General features: G+C 35.0%; 4 protein-coding genes and 1 pseudogene across 4 annotated transcripts; 3 read left to right on the forward strand and 2 right to left on the reverse strand.

Moving 5' to 3' along the window:
* Positions 1-3,812: 3,812 nt before the first annotated feature.
* LOC147387036 (UPF0481 protein At3g47200-like) lies at positions 3,813-7,018 on the forward strand (annotated as a pseudogene).
* Positions 7,019-7,857: 839 nt separating this feature from the next.
* On the forward strand, positions 7,858-9,868 carry LOC147387037 (UPF0481 protein At3g47200-like). Its single transcript, XM_086421486.1, has 2 exons — positions 7,858-8,398; positions 8,990-9,868. The coding sequence occupies exons 1-2, from the start codon at positions 7,868-7,870 to the stop codon at positions 9,866-9,868; spliced, it is 1,410 nt and encodes a 469-aa protein (XP_086277612.1). The 5' UTR covers positions 7,858-7,867.
* Positions 9,869-10,374: 506 nt separating this feature from the next.
* LOC147387038 (putative glycosyltransferase At5g03795) lies at positions 10,375-14,363 on the reverse strand. The gene is made up of 4 exons (XM_086421480.1): positions 14,018-14,363; positions 12,962-13,167; positions 12,527-12,875; positions 10,375-11,385 (listed from the first exon to the last, which is right to left on the reverse strand). Exons 1-4 carry the CDS (start codon positions 14,309-14,311, stop codon positions 10,723-10,725), a joined length of 1,512 nt encoding a protein of 503 aa, XP_086277606.1. The 5' UTR covers positions 14,312-14,363; the 3' UTR covers positions 10,375-10,722.
* A 3,873-nt stretch (positions 14,364-18,236) lies between these two features.
* Positions 18,237-19,591, forward strand: LOC147387039 (Late embryogenesis abundant (LEA) hydroxyproline-rich glycoprotein family). Its single transcript, XM_086421213.1, has one exon. It carries the CDS (start codon positions 18,497-18,499, stop codon positions 19,313-19,315), a length of 819 nt encoding a protein of 272 aa, XP_086277339.1. The 5' UTR covers positions 18,237-18,496; the 3' UTR covers positions 19,316-19,591.
* Positions 19,592-21,135: 1,544 nt separating this feature from the next.
* On the reverse strand, positions 21,136-22,466 carry CPSUFE (chloroplast sulfur E). Its single transcript, XM_086421212.1, has one exon. It carries the CDS (start codon positions 22,370-22,372, stop codon positions 21,284-21,286), a length of 1,089 nt encoding a protein of 362 aa, XP_086277338.1. The 5' UTR covers positions 22,373-22,466; the 3' UTR covers positions 21,136-21,283.
* Positions 22,467-24,025: the final 1,559 nt, after the last annotated feature.

Raw genomic sequence — 24,025 nt, forward strand, 5'->3', positions numbered from 1 at the left:
CTTTCAAGACATTCGAAAACCCAAATTGAGAGAGTTACTTTTAAGACTCATGTAGTTTTCAATGCTTAATTTCTATATTGAATGAGTAGCTCCGCATGCCAACTCTAAAGGTTGTAGAGCGACAATTCGATTGAACCTATGTGTAGTGGATGGCATGAAAAACCCTCTCAAGTTTTCGTTGAACATTTTTAATATGCTTCTACCATATTGAAAACTCTTCAAGGATGTAATCATTCTCCGTGCCACTCGACCACTAACCTAGTAATCTTTAGACCCAAGTTTTTAATTTGAAGGGACATATTTTTGAAATTATGGGCATTTTGTTCACACCATCTCCTTTTTTGCACTTTTACTATTAAGTAAACCACACTAAAATAATTGCACCCACATGTCCTCAATCACTAATTTAATGTATAAAATCTATATTTTACAAAAGATAATATATTGGATATGTACTTAATTATAACATCATTGTTATCCATGTCATGCACCACAAAAGTGTGAGGTGACTCATCCATTGTTGTATATGTTGACAACTTATTTAACTTACTTGAGCCGTCTGATCGCTCAAACCAATCTGTTGATTCAAACTTACTTGCGTAATTATCAAATTTACTATTTTTTAACTACATAATAATTTTTTTTTATGAGTAAACTGAGCTTGAACCTGTTAGTTTATGATCCTAACTTGAGTTTGTAGGTTTGTAGTCGGGGGTGTGGGAGCCCACGGTAGGGTTTTGAAAAATCCTAAAAGTTGTATTGTATTTTTATAGTTTCATCAATAAAAAATTATCATCGCTGCTTGTGGATGTATGTAATTTTGTCGAACCAAATAAATCACTTGTGTTTTTTTATTTTATTTTCTATTTTAATCTTCGTAATTTATCAATCTTGATCGATCGAAAGGAATTTTTACTCTATAGAACCCACCTCAATCATATAATATTTTAATTAATCCTCTATATGGATCACATCAGATGGTTAAGATAATCAAATCATAAGCTAGAGTTGTCCATCTATGATCATTTCTAGCAAGATATAACTACCTCATTTAGAATATAAGAAGCATTGATTGAGAAGGTTTGGAATATTGGATGCATCCTTTTTCTTCTCTCTCACATAACTTAATGTTTCCTCCTTTTCCATGGCTTATGTATGTGGACAAGAAAAGTATATTTGTGGGTCATCCCAATAAGAATCTTATATGTGTTTCAGCGTTGCAAGTAATCTCTCTTCTCCTTTAAATTTATATTATATATTATTTTTGGGTTTGGAATCTATGTGCACGCCACGTGGAAGAAAAAAAACTGGCTATTACAGGTTACCAATGGAGGAGGTGTCGGGCAGCGGTCATGGATACAGGCCAAACGTCCATTTCACATTCGAAAAAGGCATGAGGTCGCTCAACGGTCTTTTATGTTCTTATTTAATAATATTTTAAAGGGTAAATTACACTTTGACCCCTATAATTTGTTATAATTCCAATTTTACACCTAACATTTTTACAATTGCACTTGCCTCCCCTTAAACATACGGTGTTAATGTTCAGATTCTATTTTACTATTTTACCCTCTCATTTTATCTGTTTGTTTTTTATTAAAAATATTGAAATTTGAAACTATAAAAATGTTTCTATCTAACCATTCACAAATCATAAGAAAATTCATTTTTTTTCAGAAAGATATTTTTATGAATCACGATAATCTGATTTACTCACTTAACGTACTCAATTGACACCCCTGACGTAACAGGTTCGAGAATCGTAAATCTACTCTTCTCAAGATACAAAACTATAGTTCCATATAAAAAAAAAGTGTGCTTTTGTAACTTGAAGAGAGTAGATCTACAATTTTCGAGCATGTCATGTCAGGGGTGTCAATTGAGTATGTCATGTGGATAAGTCAGATTATCACGACTCTATTTTTATTTATAAAAAATAATAACTTTTAAAAAATGATAAAATAATCTTTATAAAAAAAAAAAATTCAATTTCTAACTGTTAAATTGACGGAAGTCGAGAGAAGTAGGGTAAGTGAATCCATTAGATAACTATAGGGGAGGTAAGTGTAATTGTGGAAAAGTTAGGAGTCAACATAGAATTATGCCAAACTATAAAGGGTGAAAATGTAATTTTAACATATTACTAGCTAATCTAATAATTGAGAAAGACAAGTCATGAAGGCTCTTCCAAATCAAAGACCATTTGCATGTTGGACTGGTAACTGGTGGGCTGTGTTCCAAGGCTATTGGACAAGTGTCACCTTACTGAATACCAATAAATATCTAACTAGATTTAGAATTTATAATATCTTAAGCTCAACTTGTCAAAAATTGACTATTTGTTTATTAGTATACAATAATCTAACTAATGACTACTGACTAATGTAGTTAATGAATTGGTTTCGGATCAGGATAGATTTGATCCAGGACCAATCCAATAGTATCAGATCATATTCGAAAGTCGAAACTGATTCAACTAAATATTGGATCGGATCTTTTATTTTGGGCATATTATAAGAGTACCTTTAAAATTTATAAAATGTTTTGAGCACTCTATGTCAAAAGACACTTCTATGTAATAACACTCCTTTAAGTTCCTTCTTTTTTTTTTTTTGAGTTCGAACGCGTGCAATGACTCTAGTGAATTCGTCGACTTCGATGGATTTGACTTTTATTCAATGTTTATTTGATATAGCTCATGTGTAGAGTTAAAAGCCTTTGGAGATGTTGAAGGAATTGTGTCATATATGCTAAAATCAAGATTATAGGGTATGGTTGTTGAAGAGCCAACTAATGTTTGATATTGTTTAACATGGATGAAGACATGTTGACCAACAAACACCTATCGAAATGATGTTTAGTTATATAAAAAAATAATAATAATCCTTGTTGACGGGACTCTATAGGAGAAGAAGATAAGGTGCCCTTCGGATTTTTATTTTTTAGTTTATGCCATAAAATATGGCATGCCCTCAAAAAATAAAATGTGGCGTTTCAATATAACATGCCTTGGTAAGACCATTGTCTCACCAACCCCAAGGGATTAGCCTAGTGGCAAGCCGAGCCTTGATAAGCTCCTCAGGAAGAGTAGGTCAAGTGTTCAAAACTCCATGAAATAATGAATTTCTTTCAGTTGACCCTCAACTCAACCAATTGCACATAGGACTTTCAGAGGGGGCAGTGCATGTGACCGTGGGATTAGTCTCACCCGAAAGGTGGGGATACCCACGATAAGATATATAAATAAATAAAAAACTATTGTCTCACCAACTACCAAAACAGATATAAGCCCCTCCTTAGCCAAATTTCTCATTTTGCTCACCGTTTATTGGATATTAACAATCATTGCCATGGTTTTCATGCACCCTTTTTCGTTCCTAAGACTTCAGGTACAGAATTAGTGAATACTTATTCTCCAATATCTCTATCAATAATGTGCCTCTTACCTTTGGATGGCTATAGACCAATCATAATCGCAATTACGGTTAGCAAGCCTCAACAGTTTATTACAATGGTTCTGAAAGGCCAACCTTCATAAAAAAGTCGTGACCAACAATTAGAAAAAACAGCAAGCCTCATCTTCTTTTTTTGAGCTCAGGGCTAAAGTTTGAATTGCATTATAAGAGAAATGATGGATGATATTTTCATGTGTAGAATAAAAGGATCGGAGTATTAAACTAAATTTAGATTCATCTCAATCATGCAATGATGGATTCAGTATAGACTAATGCCTAACACATTTTAATTAAAAAAATGCTCTTGTGATCAAATGCTCCCCAATGGACCAATGAATGGGCTTAGAGAGGACTTGATCATGTGCTTGATCATATGTTGTGGTTTGTATTAGACTTTAAAGTGGAATTGATGTGAACTCTATCATGGACTAAACATTTGTCAATGAGACTTCGACCTAGCTTCGCTCGGTTTGATTCAGTTATGCAAATTTCTTTAATTTGTTCAAAGGCTTGTTTTGATTGACTGTCCGCAAGTGGATCCTTAGTTTTTCAATGCACAAACTTGATCAAGCACATTATGACTCATACCCATAAACAATGTGCATGTGTCATCAAAAAAACAAAATTGTGTGTGTGTGTGTTTGTTTTTGTAGAATTATTTTGCGAACGAAAATCAAGATTTCACAGAATCTGGATTGACCAATCGCAGGACGTGTGTATTGAGAGCATCCCCTTAAAAAGAAAATTACTCACGTTATCAATGGCTGCGTGGTGCAAGACATGGCCATGGAGATGCGTGAGAAATATTGGATACATGGGTAGTGTGGTAGCAATGGTGAGGGAAGTGGAAGTTGGTTGAACTTGAACAACACGGTGATGTCATGAGGGGGCAGAGGTTGTACTTGTTTGCCCGCCTCTGTGTGAACACTATTTGTTTGATAGAAGGCTAAACTTGATTGATTGAGTCTCAAGCATACTAGAAATCCCAGCTTACTTGTTGATCATATCTAGTTAGTAATGAAGTTGTCAAACTCGTAACGGTGGTCCTGTTACGTAGGTTAGGATGCAAAGAAACTTAGTATGAACACGGTCCTTGATGGGGTCATTCATTCCAGTTGAACCAATACTTTAATACCAACATGCAATTACAAATAGGTTTTCAGTTGTGTCTCATCACCTAACAAGAATTCAACTATTAGAAGCATGGTTCGTAGTGCTTTCGAGCAGGAACAAGTACTAAATTAGTTTGACATTTTGCATCACAAACACCAAGTCCAGATTCCAAGGAAGTCTTTTTTTTTTTGTTATTGTTCAAGGGATGGTACGTGGAGCAAAGGGAAGACGGAACATATTGAGGTTTTCCAAAGTGAGAGCCAGAGTAAATCAAATTGATAATCAAACCCCTGAATGGGTGATCAACATCAATAATTGTCTTAGTGAAGGCGTGGGTTATAACTATGGGAGATCATGGACAATATCTATGGTCCCCCAGAACATTCTTGAGGTTCACCCATGCGCTTACATCCCCATGGTCATATCTATTGGACCTTTTTCATTATGGTGATCGTAGGCTAAAAAGCATGGAAGAGCACAAATTGCGTTATCTCATTGACATCTTCCAGCCAAAATTGTGATCAACAGGACGGGTTGCCAATGAAAGTACGTAAAGATATTCGGTTAGATGACCTTGCAAGAGTCATGAAGTTGTTGGAAAGAAAGACTAGAGAATGCTACTCAAAGGCTTTGGATATTGAAAGTGAAGATTTTGTTCAGATGATGGTCACCGACGGTTGCTTTGTTGTTGAGCTCCTACGCTGTTATCACAAGTTTGACATGGAGGTATGAAAGTTTCATGCGTTCATGATTCTTAGGCTTGTTGCACCTAGTTTACCAGTTTGCTTCTCTTCTGCAATTAGAAACTTTCACCCCTCACCCCAATCCCAATCAGAACAAAAATAGAAAGTCAATTTTCATTTTAGTTGACCTCCCAATTGAGGTTGAATGGGATAGGTAGGGCTTTACAAGTTAGCCCACATTTCCTATTTTTGGACCAATCAAACGTTTTGAACTGATCAAATTTTTTTTTAGGCTAACCCACCCAATTATAAATTAAGTCAACGTAGAACATGTTTCAACTTAACCATTGTCACAAAATCTAAATTTCTGTAGCAGAATTTGTTTGAGACTTATGGCCACATGGTAGTCCTTGGAAGCACATGAATTCATTGTTACTTGATCATCCTTAAATCTTCATGAATTTGAAAAGTAGACCTAAATTTTTGTAACAAAAAATCCTCCACAAGTTTTTTTTTTTTGGAATTTAGAAAATGTTGTGTGTCTGTGTATGTGTGTCTGTGTATGTGTGCCTGCGTGTGTGTGCGTGCAATTGGCAAACACATGCATCTCTTGTAACTTTCCCACATTAAAATTCATGTCTTTTTCACTTATTTTGATTTATTGATCATTATGTGTTTCGTGAGCGTATCCCGCTATCCAACAGGAAAATGTAGATGATCCTATATTCACTGCTCGATGTTGGCTTCGCACTCTTCAACGTGACATGCTAATGCTAGAGAACCAGCTTCCATTTTTTGTTCTCGAAGAACTATTTAAGCTTACCAGCTCGGGCAAAGAAGCCTCTCTCGTAGAGCTTTCCCTCAAGTTCTTTGATCCTTTGATGCCTAGAGAAAAACAGACACTCGAAGTCAAACCTGTAATCGAGTATGATCACTTGCTTGATTTATTTCGCAGCAGTTTTCTTTCACCGGTCCAACAAAGAAAACCCATCTCGGGTTGGAGGGAGACTCTTTCAACTACAAGCCTTACCCTTGTTTAAGAGAAGAAGTTGACCCATTGTGCCACAGTGCTTCAAGAGGCAGGAGTTATGATCAAGAAGAGACAAGACAGCGACCTCCTTGACATAGAATTTGATGATGGTGTCTAAGAAATCCCTCCCATATACATCGACGACAATACTGTTCCTCTGTTTCTGAATTTGGTTGCTTACGAACATTGCTTTGAAGACGCAGAGCCTTATTTCACAAACCACTTCATGTTCTTCTATAGTCTTGTGAACTCATCAAATGATGTTGAGATTCTCCACAGAAATGGAATCCTAAATCATACTTTGGGCAGCGACTAGTATGTGGCAAATCTCTTCCATAAGATCGGTAGGGAGATCGTTTACGATATAAATGATTGCCACTTATCAAAACAAATGAAGGGGATTAATGATTATTACAAGGGATATTATGCTAAGAAATGACATGTTTTTCGGACGAACTTGATCCGAGATTATTTCAGTAGTCCATGGACATTTCTTTCGCTACTTGCTACCATTGTGCTACTATTACTCGCTGCCTCTCAGACATTCAGTGCTTTCTTTGCTTATTTTCGTCCAGCACTGTCATAACCATAACCATCATATATCCATCTTAGTATATCTATTTACTTGTATTAGTGATCTTGTTCATATTTACTTGGAGAAATTGAGTTAAATTTGTTATTAAAAAGGAGAATGTGTGAACTATACACTGTTGAAAATATGTGTTTATGCAAAGTTATTTCCCTTATTTAGTATATTATCTCTTTTTAATTCATATTTAACAATTTTATTTTTTCATGCATAATGAAACAATTTTGTTTAATTTTGTGGTATTTCATGAGATGAAATATATTCCTCAATTAAGATAAAATGACTGCCTTGGCATATGTCACTCACTTCGATTTACTTGAGTCTAGCTCATTCTGTGTACACTCGACTGAAGCTACACTTGGATAATCGACATTGTACATGGCACCAGATCCACCTTCACATTAAGATCATATCCAATTTATAATTTCCCTGTTTCTTTCGGACACCAATTCGAGTCCAATTGGTGTTAGATAATAGATACCAATATAAAACTATGTTAGAAGTCCCTGATTTTTGTACTTACTGAGGAATTTTTTTACTCTTTATTCCTAGATATTCTAACCTATGAGAAATACCTTCTATCAGTCGAGCCTTTTTCTCACACGCTTTCATCATCTTTGACTGGTTCCCGAATCCCTCCAAGGGTATTGAGCTTCTTTATTATAACATATTTTTTTATCCTACCCAAGTTACTGAGGAAGCTGTCAAAGTCAAAGAAATTATAGTTAATGTTAGTTGGTGTCGTTGTAGGGTGCAAAGAAGCTCTTCAACCTCTATGGTTGATCATTGCCCTAGTGATCAACATATCATACTCGGTCATTGATACTAAATCAATACTTTAATTCCAACATGTAATTGCAATTATGTTTCCTAGTAACTACATTCAGTCAACAAGAACCCTTCAACTCTTTTACTCCATTAAGATTGTTTTTATAACCCTGATTTGCATAAACTACTATCATTATGTTTTGTATTAACAGGGTGAAATAATCAAGGAATGGGGAAGGGGAAGAGAAAGATGAACATAAGGAAGTCTGCAGGTGTGAGACTTAGAAGAAATCAAACTGATAATCAAACCCCTGAGTGGGTGATCAACCTCAATAATTTTCTTAGAGAAGGGATGGGTTTTGATTCAGGGAGAGCGTGGACGATCTATAGAGTCCCAAGGAACATGGTTGAAGTCCACCGAAATGCTTACATCCCCAAGATCATATCGGTTGGCCCATTTCATTATGGTGACCATCGTCTACAAGCCATGGAAGAGCACAAAATGCGTTATCTCCTACGTCTCTTGGGATTTGCCAGCGAAGAAAATGGTGAGAAACTAGATGGGTCAGGGTCACCACCAATACAAACTAATATTCAGTTAGATAGTCTTGCAAGAGCCATGAAGATGATTGAGAGGAAGACAAGAGAACGCTACTCGGAGACCTTTGATATTGAAAGTGATGATTTTGTTCAGATGATGGTCATCGACGGATGCTTTGTTATTGAGCTTCTACGCCTTTACCATAAGTTTGAAATGGAGGTACTATGCAAGATTCATGGTTTTCTTTCATGTCAGCCTAGGCTTGTTGCACACTTGCACATAGTTGGCCATAAACAAGAAAGAAATAACACTTAACATTCATTTTAGTTGACCTCCTAATGGAGGTTGAATGGGTTACCGAGACCAATGGGATTTTACGACCTAGCCCGTATTTTCATGTATTTGATAATCAAATATTTTGAGGTGACTATTTTTTATTTGGAGATATTTGTTATTAATTCGATGATGTTAATAATTTTCTATGTTGTATTTTTTTCATTAGAACTAAGCTTTGTTTTGCTTCCTTTTGTTAAGATTATAGAAAATATTATTAATTTTCTATTGTGTTTTGTTTTATTTTATACTTTAAAATTAGACCTATGTTTTGCCTTCTAAAATGTTACAAATAATCCTCCACAAGTTTTATTTTACTTGTTCAGTTTTCCTTATATTGGAACCCATGACTTTAAAGTTGAATTGCAGTAAATTTAATGCCGTGTTTCACATTAAATTTCATGCCTTAATCTTATCCTCTCCATCCCAATTAATTGATGTTTATGTCCTTAACATGGGCGTTCCATAATCCAACAGGAAAATGTAGATGATCCAATATTTGCAGCCCGATGGATCCTTCGAACTCTTCAACGAGACTTACTTATGCTAGAGAACCAACTTCCCTTCTTTGTTCTCGAAGAACTATTTAAGCTTACTAGCTCAAGCAAGGAAACCCCTCTCATAAAGCTTGCACTCAATTTCTTCGATCCTCTGATGCCTAGGGAAAGAAAAATATTGGACGTTAAACATGAAATCGAGATTGAACACATGCTTGATTTATTTCGAACGAGTTTTCTTTCATCGATACAACACAAGAAAACTGTCTCAGACTGGAGGGAGAGACAGTTAAACTATTGTGTCACAGAGCTCCAAGAAGCAAGAGTAAAATTCAAGAAGAGACAAGGCCATGACCTCCTAGACATAGAATTTGAGGATGGAGTGTTAGAAATCCCTCCTCTATACCTCGACGACAACACCGTACCTCTCTTTCTGAATTTCTTGGCTTACGAACAATCCGATGAAGAAGCAGAACCTTATTTCACAAACCATTTCATGTTCTTCGATAGTCTTGTGAATTCAGCAAAGGATGTTGAGATTCTCCACCAAAATGGAATCATAGATCATGTTTTGGGAAGCAACAAGGACGTGGCGAATCTCTTCAATAAGCTTGGTAGGGAGATTGTCTACGATGTCGATGATTGCCACTTATCTAAACAAATGAAGGGCGTTAACGATTATTACAAGGCATATTATACTACGAAATGGCGTGTGTGGTGGACTCACTTGATCCGTGAGTATTTCAGTAGTCCATGGACATTAATTTCGCTCCTTGCTGCCATTGTCCTTCTACTACTCACTTTCTCCCAGGCATTCGTAGCTGTCTTTGCTTATTTTCATCCACCACCTTCGAAGTAGATCGTTCTTCGTATATCTCTATTTACTTGTAATTCTATTATTATCCCAATTTAGTCGTACTAATCTTTGTAATTGTAAATTAGCTACAATTGTAGTAAGGTTAAATATAAAAGTGGGGGCATTTTTGGCCTTCTAAATTTTGGTGTCAACATACACACCTATTCCACCTTTTCTAATTGGAAAATGTTGAACTGACTTCCTTGGACACTACGCTCAATACTTCACTGACGTGGCAGTGTGCAGAGAACCATTGATTTTCTTCCTTGTATCCCAAGGAAAAAAATATATGATTCTCTACATACTGCCACATCAGCGCAGTGTTTAGAACGACTCTTTCTCATTATGGTAGTATATATAACACGAAATCTAAAGCATGACTTAATACACCTTGTTTACTTTATTTCTTTATTTAACTTTGTAAACCAAGCAAAGGTTCAAAACATGCACCTTTACTGCCTCATTGACCTATGAAGGTCTAGCCCCACTCCTTTAAATCTGCTCATTGAAGCCCATGATGAAAACTGGTTTAATCCAATGTGACATAAATCACAAATAAGACAGATTTTATTGTGTAGATCTAACAAAGTGTTCAAGAAAAAAACAATCATGGTCAGACAAGCAAGGAATATTAACAGATTTATGTATGAAAACATACATTTTTGTATGAACACCATCATCCACTATTCATGGGATTTAAATAAATCAATCCAAAAGTATTTGAATTCTTGGTAAAAAATAATTAATTAGAAAAAAAAAAGGTTATTTTCAAGTTTTATTACTAGAAATCTACATTATTCCGAGCTCTCTTCGCTATTATTGATTCAACACAATGAAACGGTGGATCAATTAATCGATCATGCATCAATGTGAAAATTCAATCTTCTAAGCCAAATTGAGTGAATAATCATGTGGAAGACATCAAATCTCTTTGGAGGTCCATTCACCACAAAATGCTTTTGCACTTGCTTTACTCTCCTCCGCATTATTAGATATCGATTTTGAGATATACCCATTAAAATCTTCTTAATGTTTGGGATGTCGCTTATTGCAATCTGAACAGAGAAAGAATTCCAATTGAGTACATCACTAAAAGGTGGAATATAGTGATCAGATATTAGCACTGGAACACATTCGGCATAGATAGCTTCAACAATTCTTGGGCTCGCAACTTCATATCCACTTGGGCATAAGCAATATTTGCTCTTCTTCAACATCTCATTATAAGATACTCCATCAGGGAGGCTTTCATAGACTTGCACGTCGTCATCTTTGTTCTTCCACTGTTCTAGAAGCAATAGTCGTATATGGCCATGCAAACGACCCGCAAAGAATGCAAGTATCGAGCGTCGAGATGGGGAAAGGCCACCTAGAAGACCGGTTATTTCACCTGTTCGAAGATGAATTTCAGGAAATGATGCATCTTTAGATGGGTTGAACCCTTCTGAGGTATTCGCGTTGCATAGAACTCGGATCGAGTTATGAAATAGTTGAGGAACATAGGCAGATGTTCTTGGACCCTATAATAATAACAAACCAACAATCTTATGATATAATATTGAATAACAAGGATAGTATGGTCTCCAAAAATAGATTTGGAAAATTGGGCGTGAGAAAAAACAATAATGATACAATATGCAAATCAAAATAAAGATAACAAGACAAAGATTTTGTGTAGTTGAATACAATTGCCTACATCCACGGGTGATGATGAAATCCTTTCACTATTTCGATGAAAAAGAGGGTTACGATCCCTCAATCTCACTTTCTAAATAAAACTAGCTATTATCCTTCCTCATAATAATCCGAGAACGAGTTTACTAAATTTATAGCTTGTTTCTGCAAAAATGAAATTAAATAGTCCCAAGGAATTAAAAACGTTCAAAATCGTTAAGTCGCAAACATAACAAAATTCATTCCACCCATATCTTTACTAGTATAATGAGAGAAGGTGAAGTAGAAGTGGTTTCGACACCAAAATTTGAATTCCAAAAATGTCCCCACCTTAACATTTTAAACTTAATATATATATAAAAAAATATTCCATCGCACGTCCTTAAAATTACATTGGTTAATTTTCAAAATTACAAAAATATCATTTTTACTATGTAATCTTCAAAACCAACCTTTAATTAATATGTTAAACTACAAATAAACCCCGAGATACACGTGTATTTGCACATGCCACCTTTATATAAATATAATAATAGTAATTCAGAATTTGGCACAATTACATAACATGAGCATTGTTCATGCAAATCCACATTAATTTACATTTTTTAATTACAAAAGAAACAACTTTGATAGATCTATACTATTCTAATGAGAGAAGATTGAGTATAATTGGCCCAAATTCACAATAATAAATACTTACCCTTGGATAGATCGATTAATGAATTTGTTCTAATTTATCTTCAATAGTATAAAATAGAATAAATTTTTATTTTTTAAAGATTCTCCCAAGTAACCAAATGTGCAAGCTAGAGCCCATGATTTTGAGAAATCATTTCCCTAGCATCACATGCTAATTGATTCAATTCTAATATGATAGTACCCTATTATCTCACATGATAATTGACTAAGAATAGAAAATGAAATTCAAAATTGAAACAAATCAAAGAAAATAAATTAATCTCAAACAAAATGGTTTTAATTACTCACCCAATCATGGCAAGAGAGCATGAAATGATCGGCACCGAGACTGCGATTCCAATAGGGATATTTTTGAGCTACGACGTCAACATAGTCAGTAACAATCCGACCAATGGATTTAATATCATGTGTATTAGGCTCATAGAGATACACAACCATCATCACAACACTAAAGGGAAGGAAATAAACGTGAGCCTTGTCAGGATCTTTTGTTCTAAAATGGTTCTCCAACTCCATTTGGTGAATAAACCTTCCCTCTGTTGAATATATACTCTTGCATGGACCATTATGAAATATTGGTGGTTCTCCTTCTTCATAAACAAATATCTTAAACAACTTCTCCATCTCAAGATAACTCCTACATTTATTTTTTTTAATTGAAAATTAGAAATTATTATAATTAACATTTGTGATGGAAAGAAATAAAATTGCTCGAATTTGTACCGATGAAACACGTATGGGTTCCTATAAATTGCGCCTTGTGGAACATAATCTGGGTCCTCATGGGTTATTGTTAGATTATGATTCCTTACCGCTTCCTTTATTGAAGCTCGGGCTCTCGTGAGACCTGCTTCGATCTTCTCTAATTTGTTGCATCTCTTTATGCCTCTTGTCGATGCAGACTCATCGTTGGAACTCAAATTCTTCAGCTAATTACATAATATATATATATATATATATATGGGGGGCGTTCAATGGCCAACTTTTAGCAAATTTTTGGCAAAACATTTTTCAAAACATGAGTTAGAGGTTTTGGAATGGACTGATTTTTGGTGAGGATGATCTCTACGGTGAGGAGATCATCATCACCAAAAATCAGCCCATTCCAAAACTTCTAATCCCATCAAAAATAGTTTACAAAAAATGGACGGTCCACGATTTTTCAGCTGGTAAACATGGGTTAGAAGTTTTGGAATGGGCTGATTTTTGGTGAGGATGATCTACTCACCGTAGAAATCATCCTAACCAAAATCAGCCCATTCCAAAACCTCTAACCCATGTTTTGAAAAAATTTTGCCAAAAAATTTGCTAAAAAGTTTGCCCTTGAACGCTACCCTATATATATATATATATATATATATATATATATATATATATATATATATATATATATATATATATATAAAGATCAAATACAGGCAAGATGAGCATGCTTAATTAAAAGGAAAATTTACCAAAACATCCATTTACCAAAATGGCGAACTATACATCTTATTTCCAAAAAATTTAATTTACCATTTTCGGAAATATTTTATTTTACCAAAATAGTAAAAACATTCATTTCCATATTTTTGCTACCGAAAATACCTTTTTTCTCATAAAGATCCTTTTGAAATTAGATCATAAAAGGGTATTTTCGATGGCATAAATCTGAAATGACTTTTTACAGCTTTGTATAGTGCTCCATTTTGGTAAATAAGTTTGAAAAATTCTCCATTTTGGTAAATTTCTCAATTGAATTTTAGTGTGAGTTTGAGGTGATAGATAGAGAATTCTTACTGATGGTGTTAGAAGAGTTGTTTCATTGACTAACAGTTGAAGTGATGTGGAGCCATTGATGTTAGAAGTATCAGAGAGAGCTTCTTCTACAACTAAATCTGAAGAAGAAGAAGAAGAAGGAGAAGGAGAAGGAGAAGAAGAAGCTATGGGTTGGAAAGATAGAGAAAACTTAGATGAGTTCTTAGAACTCAATGAACAAACTATCACTGAAACTGTAACCAAAGGAACCAAGACTAAGAGAAGCAAAGAAGAAGAAATAGAAGAAGAAGAGAAAGGCTTGGAAGATAACTTCATCTCTTTCTCTCACTTTTCTCAATCTTTCTGTAATTAATTTGTAACTAAAGAAGAGTTTTATTTTATAAATAATGTAATATGGATTCATTGCTTCATTGCCAGTTATTCGTTGCCGCAGACGAGTGTTGTTCTTAAAAACACACGTGGCAAAAAGTGCTTTTTATCTTTATGAAGATCTACGGTTTTCTTTATGAGTTGGATCCTGTGCTCTCAGGAGAAGGATATCTACCCAACTCCTATTCTCTTTCATTGCCAAGTGAGATACATTTTTGGGCCCACTATTCCATGTCAGTGGGTCAACTCCAGTGTTATTAACCGTTGGATGATAAGCTCTTTTTCATTACGAGGTATACTACCGAGATACGTACATAGAGAAAATCACGAGGTATCGATTTAGATGTTAAAGATTTTTAATTTCGTAATGCACACGAAAAGTGCCCTTTTATAAACATGTGCAATTGTGTATCGCAAGGAAAAAAATCTACATGTTATGTCAGTGAGTTTTTGAGTTACTTTTTCAAAATTTAGTTAAAAAGCATGCCATGTCAGTGAGTTTTTGAGTTATTTGAGTTAAAATATCGGTACATAAGTAGAAAATTTCATTTCATAACCTTCTTAGGTTTGATCTAGTACTTCTCTTGTGGTTCTTAATTTAACATGATCAGGGGTTTCTAATAACTGATGATTCTTATTTCCTTCTGATTACGTCAGTACTGCTTGATTTAATTGTGACAATAGCGTCCGAGGATGATCCGGTAATAGTAGTTCTCTTGTAGAAATCATCCGACGGCTCTTGTGGAGGCCTATATATGATTTGTTGGCCTCTACTGGAATTATTATAATCAAAACTACCAACAATATTAGAGATAATTTGACCCATTTGGATCTACTTCTTCATCTAAAGGAACCATTATTATACATATATGTGGGTATGTATATATATGTAGCAAGAGAGAAGATGAGAAGTCTTTTTTTTTTTCCATATCTCAAGAAGAGGATTTAACATGTATGCAATTTTTCTGGAGTGAGGCCAGCACCTTGTTAGCAATTCGGAATAAAGCAAAAAATTTGAGTTCTATTCGATTTTCGGATGCAAAAATCTAGTTAAGAATTAAGTCAAAAATTCGATAAATAGAAAATAAACAACATAAACTTTATTTATAAGTGTATATTATACGTCCAATTTCAATATTTTGAAAATCAAAATTTATTTAGTATGATGGTGATGGTAATAATAATCATGGTGACGATGGTCATGATAATGAGAGTATTGAAATTATTTTTCATTGATTTATAAAAGAAGACCAAAGTCAACGGACAAATTATTAATTTAAAAAATTAAGATGATATGCTAAATATATGTAAAAGGGCATGTAATTATTTTGTAAAAGATGAAAAAGATACATGTTATGCAAAATGGGGGTTCCTCCAAAATTGGCCACTTCAAAGTTAGATTTGTGTTACACATTATAGCTTATAAGTTTATACTTTACAATAAACAAGTATTGTATACAATAATGTTTTTTTGATCGAATTTTATAAAAAATGATGAAAATATCTATTATTCATTTTTTTACTTAAAATACATGAATTATTCTAAATAACTTAATAATCTAGAAGAATAATACTTTCTTTGAAAAAGATAAATTAAAAATTCGTAAGAATCCAAATGTTGGTACTCGATTTTTTTCATTCGATCAATCACTCGGCTGACATAGCGAGGGCACAGAATCATAGATCAATTTCTTTGGGATACACAAGGAAACATATCTATGGTTTTGTGCCCTTGCCATGTCAGCCGAGTGGTTGACCGAGTGAAAAATATCATGTACCAAAATCATTAGTCTTCAATCAAAGGTCATGAGGCCCACATGGACCCGTTTTGGAAACCAACTCCAAGAAAAGGGATGACCACGTAAGCTCCCAAATTTAAATTCAACCGTAAAATATATTTATTTTAATTTTTTATCCCTATTATATCCAATCATGTTTTCTTTTTCTTTTTCTTTTGAGGAGGGGGGCGGAAACACTTTTCTTACATATTAAGGAAAGTGTTCTTCATTTTTTTAATTTATTTTCTCATTCAAAGCACATACTTCGATGATAAATGTCAAAAAGTTTTGTGTAATTAAATATAATAAGGATATTCTTTATTAGAATTCAATATGTAATTTTTCCTTTTAAATAAGTTCAAATCATGATTTTAAAACTCATCCAAGACCGAGATGTATTGTTTGAATTAATTCAATATCAGAACTGAATGAGACCAACTCACAAGTCACTTTTTTTATTATTAAGATTTGATGTCTCACATTGAATTTTTTGAACAAAACGTCTCAACAATATTGAAAAACTCGATCAAGACAACTCGATATCAAACCTGGACGAGATGAGATGTGAAATCGAGTTTTAAAACCATGGTTCAAATTTTTCTTTATTTTTTGAGTATGATCTTAAGAACTTGTGGGTGCGGTCCAAGTGTAAAAATTAAAAAATAAAGAAAAAAGAAAAGAATGATTAAACGCCTCGTTGGGCAAAGCTTTGCTTTTCCATAATTGCCTATTAAGGGGTGGCTTCTTGGGAAAAAGCAAACATTATCATTTTCCCAAACGTCTTGGATCAATTATTTTTGAGAGCTATTACTGCCATTCGCCACACCAGCGTTTACTAATGTCACACCAATTCTTTATATAAATCATTAAAGTTGGTGTGGTGGCATTAGTAAAAATTGGTGTGACAATAGAAACTCTCTTATTTTTATTTATTTTTTTAGATTTTATTAACATGTGCCCTAAAGGCAAACATGTATGTGCATTAAATACACCATTTGAGGGTATTTTTTATAAACAAAAAATCTTTTGAGAGTATTTTAGGTAGAAAAATAAAATTTGGAGGTGTATTAATTAATTAATTAATTAGTTGATTAAAAAGTGATCAACAAAAGAGAAGTAACCTTTGAAACAAGACCTCAGTGGCAATGTTGCGAGGAAAGATGTTTAAATTTCAAACAGGTTTGTAATTCTCTTCAATCTCAGTTAATACTTTATGAAATTAAAAATTAACTTTGAACAAGCGTGAAAGTAAAATCTATGAGCACACCTCAAAATCCCATGATTTTGTAATGCCATGCACGATTTTTATCCCCTCAAAAACCCATGATTTTGTACTTATCGACTTTTTCTAAGTGCAATGACTTTTCTATCGCCCCTCTCTGACACACACCCCCACCACAGAACCGTAGATCATTTGCCTTGGGATATACATAACCATAAACCAATTTTTCTTGTGTATTCCACAATGCAAATGATCTACGGCTCTGTGTGTTAGAGGGAGGCGTCATATTATTATTGCGACTCTTTTTGTAATTCAAGCAGACATCGTCGATAATGTTACTAGTATAGCATGTCGTAAGGATAACGACCACGTGCGAGGTTGGGGAACAAGCTTAAACAACTCTACGTCTCACTCCTTCATCAATGGATGCACAAAGACTTCACTGGAATTCACTTCTGACATTCCCCCAAAATATCACATTTGCCACACTAACGGAAACACGCGCACATATCGAAAATCAACTTGATCTCTGATATCTAGCTACTGGATTGAACCTTCTCCATCATGAGCTTGGCATTCCCTTTGCAACGGTGGCAAAGGTGATCAATTGAGGATGGGATCGATACAAACTCTTTTTCATGGAAAAGAAAATATAACTTGGTAGGTCCAGACTGCGCGTACGCGTGCCACGTCCCCTACTAAGACAATTGACCAATGTGGGTCTATGAAAATCATGATGGAGAACCAATCATACAAAAACCTAATTATCCAACGGCTTATTTCGTCTTCCAACAGTCTTCGAGGACACGTTGAAGGAGATTTAGAACTCTTGAAAAAGCATATGCCCCTCTCATCAAATGTCCATTTCTTCTTTTGGTTCTCAAATATCAAAAGCAAAGCAATTCAATCAACTTTAAATAAAAAATACATAACTTACCTTCCTTTCGTCATTCTCAAAACAAACACATTGGTCCCATTCCCTCTTAATCAAAAGCTGCTCTTTTTTTCTTTTTTTTTTTTACTCTTAAGACTCTCTTTTATTCACCCTCTCTTCAATTTATTTAAAAGAAACACCCATCTCTTGCTCACATTTCTGTTTCAAAGGTTTCTCTGCACAACACTTCTCCTAAGATGCTTTCCCTTCCTCCACCACCCCAAAAGCAAACCAAACACTCTCCTCCTAACCAGATGATCTTACCAAAACAAGCCATGAACCCACCTAGAAAGCAAAACAGGCAAGTCATGAATCCACCACAAAAGCTAACCAAACCACCCTCCTCTCCTAATCAAATTGTCCAATCAAATCAAGCCATGACTCAAGAAATGCCGGCACCAGTTCGAAACACTAGCAGATCAAAGTTTACACTCCTTCGTCCACCTCGTCGAACCAACCCAGTCATATGGGTTGGAGCATTCCTATGTGTTATTTTCAGTCTTATTCTCATCCTTGCCGGAATTGCCACCTTGATCATCTACCTTGTCATTAAACCAAAACACCCATTGTTTGACACCACTGGTGCAACCCTCAACAGCATTTACCTTGATTCAACGGAATTTTTAAATGGAGACTTCACCTTCCTTGCAAATTTCTCAAACCCAAATCAGAAAATTGATGTAAGGTTCGAGTACTTGGACATAGAGCTTTACTTCTTTGACAGGCTTATTGCAAATCAAGCTCTTCAACCTTTCTCTCAAAGGCGGGGAGAAGCGAGGTTGGAGTCAATACACATGGTATCCAGTGAGGTTTATTTGCCTCGGGATCTTTCGATGGAGCTCCAAAAACAAGTCCAAAACAACACAGTTAAGTACAACATTAGAGGGACGTTTAGAGTGAGGGCAAGTGTTGGTCTCACCCATTTTTCTTACTGGTTGTATGGGAGATGCCTGGTTGAGATGACTGGTCCACCAAGTGGTGTCCTAGTCGCTCGCAGTTGCAGAACAAAGAGATGAATTTGGTTTTTTATTCTTCTTTCCTTTATTGGTGGATTAATTATGTGGTTTTGATATATATAAATTGTATCAAGGCTTGCCGAACGATGTAGCTTACCTGTTAATAAACGAAATTATTTTCAGGTTGTAATGATCTAGAGTGAAAGGGGTCTTTATATAACCTAAAGCTCGATAGATAGAGCTAACGATCTTCAGTTGGAATAACACACCTGCCTTCCCTTGTTCTGTTTTACGTATTTTCAAGTAAAACTTTCCTACAAAAAACTAATAACCAACCTGCTTTTCTTGTGTTTTGTTTTTCCTATTTCTTTAAGATTTAGCCGTTAGTTTCGATGAGTAATAAAAATTCCATGGATCATTATCAGTTCCAATATCAGTTGTTGGCTAAATATGTAGACACATAAATACATACATTCATTCAAATAAAATAAATTAGAATACAAATATACAATTAGGGGAATGATTGCATACACGTGCACCATGTGTATCAGTATTGGCAGTGTTGAACTTTGTTTCAAGTGAACTTACAACACCAATTCAATCGTGTGTCACATTAAAATGAGAAATTGGAAACTTAGATTCATATGTTTCTCTTTACCACCCTCGGCAGCTTTCACTCTCCTCAACATCATCATGGTGGTGGCCGCTACAAAAAAGAAATTAGGCCTCGGCAGCATCAGTGATTGGGTGATGCTGGTGTTGTGAGATGAGAACACAGCAACAGTAACAGTAGCAATGACAGGACCGGTCAGTGATGATGGGGGTGGTGTAGCTGTTCCATAGGGAAAATTGAGATGTGGGAGGGAAGAAAGGAAGATGCAAAGGTTAACCTTGTAAAACCTATTACTCCCTTCTATTTGTGAGAACCTTATGATATAGAACTCTCATCCAACTATTAAAACCATTACCAACCTCACATAGAGCCAGTACAAGACATTTTTTATGCTGTGCCATCAAGTAATATGGTTATTGTAATTCAACCAATCCTTTATTTGTTACTCTTCAAATATAAATGCTCCATGCTTAATCCTGTTCCTATTAGAAGGCCATCAATGCCGCTAGTTGTTTTCAAAATGCAAGTCTGATAACCTACAGTACCTATAGAAGTCCTCTTGATCACAACTAGGGCATTGTGGAAAAGCCTCATGCCATTTAATGGACAGAGAAGTTATCTTACAAGTTTATTGGAAGAGGGGCACTTTTCTTGGGGGTGGTATGCCACATTGACATTGGCTGGTCTTGCCATCATCTTATGCCAAGTAGACAACAGCCATGGTTGGGACCCGGATTAGTGTTTTCATATGAAGTTTATCTCTGTGGTTCTATTTTAAAAATAATAATTAGAAGGAAAAAAAAAATTGTATGAAAAGAACTCTCCAAAGGTCAAAGGAGGAAAGTGCATCATGTCCCTCGGATCGTTTCTGCTCCATTTTGCTGACTGTGTTTGGCTGTGTTTGGGCGCCCTGGTAGGATGTCATGAGGGCATGTGCCGTATTGACTGCAAGTTTTTTTTACTTAACTCCCAATTTGTTTATCGAGGAGGACCCCCTCAAGATGAGACACTCATTATATCAATGGTTTCGAAGCTCGATGAATACATTTTATTTTAGGGAGGATCTTGCTAGTTCATGTACCATATGGGCATTTATCTTTTTTCTTTTCTAGCACTGAACATCATAGAATCCTTATCAAACTTTTTTCTAAATGAAGTACCAGTATTGTATGTAAGAATAATTCAAGTCTATAAAGCAAAGAATTCCAAAATTTTGCTACTTCACCATAGACCATTAACTCATTTATGCAATTTAGACAAGCCGAGATTGAATGTTCATAATGCATCAAATCTTTAAGCCACTATAAACAATGCTTAAATATTCTTTAACAAGAACAATTATTAAATACCCATCACAAGGGAATGAGAAAGAAGGAAAAAAAAAAAAGAACCTTTTTTTTTTCTTGGCCATCCTTTCATTTCACATTAACTTCAGATGGTGTCTTCGCTACAATTGATAACGCGTGCAATCCATTCTGCAATTCCTCTTGCAGCAGATTGTAAACAAGTCGATGCCTTTTCACCAAACTCTTCCCTTCAAAATCCTTCGATACAACTCTCACATTAAAATGTGTCTCACCTGTACTTCCTCTTACACCTGAGTGTCCGGCATGTTGATGAGAGATGTCTTTGATTTCCAATTCAGCGGGATGAAGCTCCCTCTCCAATATCTCCTTAATTCTCTCTCCTCTACTCCCCAAACTCACACCCAAATTGGACTCCATCTCATCGGTTTTACTCGTGACAGAACCTAAGTTTTCAGGATTTACACCGAAATTCAAATTCTCATCACCAATTTCACTTCCTGAAACTGAATTTGAACTCTCAACCTGATTTTCGGCATCCAAAGTTCCGTTACTTACCGACGCACCACCCTCTTCGGCTTCAATGTATAGCTGCAATGCCTTATTCTGCATCAATTTCAACATATTCAAGAACCCATTATTCCTTGAAGGTGTAAGACTCTGTTGGAGTCCAAGCAAAGTGGCGAAATCCGGAGAAACCTTCAAGATCTCCGACACGGGTTGACCCGAAAGGCCTTGAACGAGGAGTGCGGCAAGTCCCTTCGTAAGAACCGAGTCAGAATCGGCTTCGAATCGGACGTTCTTATCCGAGTCTAAGTACGCTCTGACCCAGACCTGAGAGACGCAACCCTGGACTTTGTTCTCTTTTGTTTTGAACTTGGTATCTAAAGGAGTAAGCTTTCGACCATAGAAGAGGAGTTGCTCGTACTTCGCTTTGGGTTCTCTTACCGATTGGAAGAGTTTTACGATCTCTTGAAGCTTTGGTGGGAGATCTTCGATGGATTGCAGAGAAGAAGAACTAAGAGAAGAAGGAGAAGATGAAGAAGAAGCTTTGATGGGTAATCTTTCAATAGAAATCGAAGAAAAGGGAAATTTTAACGGATTTGGAGAAGTTGAGATTAGGGTTTTGGAGATTGAGATTTTGTGATGGATAAAAGGTAGGATTTGGGGGAAAAATAATCGAAACGAAGAAACCGACATCTGTGAAGACGAGGGTTTGAATTCGTTTGGGAAAGAAAAACAGGACAGAAGTACAGAACGAGATGGAGAGGAGAAAGTCTTACTTACAAGGGCAAAGAAATCAGTGATTTAGAAGTCGCTCCTCGTTTTACTGAATATTTGAGATTACCACCCTGGAATACTCAAACTGATGGGTTAACACTTAACAGTTAAACCTCTCGACCTTGATATATATATGTATTGGAAGACCAATGGAAATGACATAAATACACTCTTCTTCAACTTCTTGTTGCAAGAAACCCATAATTTTCTACCAAAAATCTATCTTATACTTCCAAAAACAAAACAAAAAATCTTATAAGGTTGAGGGAAATTTTAGTAATTAAATGCTAGGTTTTGTTAACTTAACATGTGCCATAAGGGCACACATTAAAGTGCAATAAATACATCCCAGGAGTATTTTTAGTTTTAGAAATGATTTTTTTTTTTAGGATACTGGACTACAAAAATCCATTTCCCAGGTGTATTTATTGCATTTTAACATGTGCCCTTAGGGGACATGTTAACAAAACCCTATGATGAGAAAGAATCGTGTTATCTCAAGGAAAGAAATCTTTGGTTCTTTATGCACTGTTAAACACAACGTCAAACGGTGTCAATTTAGCATTTTCCAATGAGAAAAGGTGGAGTTGAAGTGGGTCGACACCAAAATTTGAGTAATCATAAATGCCCCTATTTTTATATTTAAACTTAATAATAAACAAGGTCATTTTGGTCAAAAATCAAGAAAATTGCAACCACGGGTAATTTCAAAATTACAAAAATATGCTTTTTTTTTACCCATCTAATCTTCAAAAGCCCTTTAATCAATCATTTAAATTACAAATAAGCGTTTTTTATAAATGTAAGTTTGCACATGCCACGTTCTAGTAAAATCTGAACCACGAAGATGAGAAAAAAATTATCTTATGGATTGAAGATCACTAATTTTGAAAAAAAATGAAGTATTTTTTTATAAGAAGTTGAAATTAAAGTATTTCTATTAATATTGACCAAGATCAATGGTACAAATCATCATTTTGAAAAACAACAAATATCTCAAAGAGTCGTGCTAGAGTGACCTCAATGGGGAACACCTTGACATGGTAGCACATGTATGTCTGTAGATGTGTTTTACTCGTATATAGAAGAAAACGCATCTATGAGCATGCGTGCACCACCACGTCAAGATGTCTTCCGTGTATCCCCACTAAGGCCATTCCAGCATTAATCTATCTCAAATATTCACTAAAATGCAAATGTGTATGTCTAAAATATAAATAGAAATTAGTGTTATAGAATAAAAAGTATTGTATTAAGGTGCATGAGATACATTGTGTCACTGTCTCTATAACTCGTCACAAATGCAAGGATGTGATAGGGTTGATACATTTAAAATATATCAATTAATATTTTCAACATTAGAAATGATTGACAAATAAGATATTTAATTAGTATTTTCTTACTCACCAATTATTCTTAATGTAGAAAATATTTTTTGGTAAACCCCCTTATATTTTTTTTCTTTTCAAAAAGGTAGGCATCATAGAGTCATTTCATTGAATTTTCTTTTTTACTTCTTTTTAAAAAATTTCATACAAATGAACATATTATTGTCTTAAAGGAAACCAATTT

This window comes from Akebia trifoliata, chromosome 13 (genome assembly GCF_017979445.1).
Source record: "Akebia trifoliata isolate Shusen 1 chromosome 13, ASM1797944v1, whole genome shotgun sequence".
NCBI classification, from domain to species: domain Eukaryota; kingdom Viridiplantae; phylum Streptophyta; class Magnoliopsida; order Ranunculales; family Lardizabalaceae; genus Akebia; species Akebia trifoliata.

Excerpts from the sequence above, each read along its gene's own strand:
- LOC147387038 (XM_086421480.1), bottom strand. The coding sequence starts at position 14,311 with ATGAAGTTATCTTCCAAGCCTTTCTCTTCTTCTTCTATTTCTTCTTCT. Across the intron at positions 13,168-14,017 it reads CAACTCTTCTAACACCATCA|CTGAAGAATTTGAGTTCCAA; the intron begins GTAAGAATTCTC and ends TTATGTAATTAG. Across the intron at positions 12,876-12,961 it reads AACCCATACGTGTTTCATCG|GAGTTATCTTGAGATGGAGA; the intron begins GTACAAATTCGA and ends AAATAAATGTAG.
- LOC147387037 (XM_086421486.1), top strand. The coding sequence starts at position 7,868 with ATGGGGAAGGGGAAGAGAAAGATGAACATAAGGAAGTCTGCAGGTGTG. Across the intron at positions 8,399-8,989 it reads ACCATAAGTTTGAAATGGAG|GAAAATGTAGATGATCCAAT; the intron begins GTACTATGCAAG and ends ATAATCCAACAG.
- LOC147387039 (XM_086421213.1), top strand. The coding sequence starts at position 18,497 with ATGCTTTCCCTTCCTCCACCACCCCAAAAGCAAACCAAACACTCTCCT.
- CPSUFE (XM_086421212.1), bottom strand. The coding sequence starts at position 22,372 with ATGTCGGTTTCTTCGTTTCGATTATTTTTCCCCCAAATCCTACCTTTT.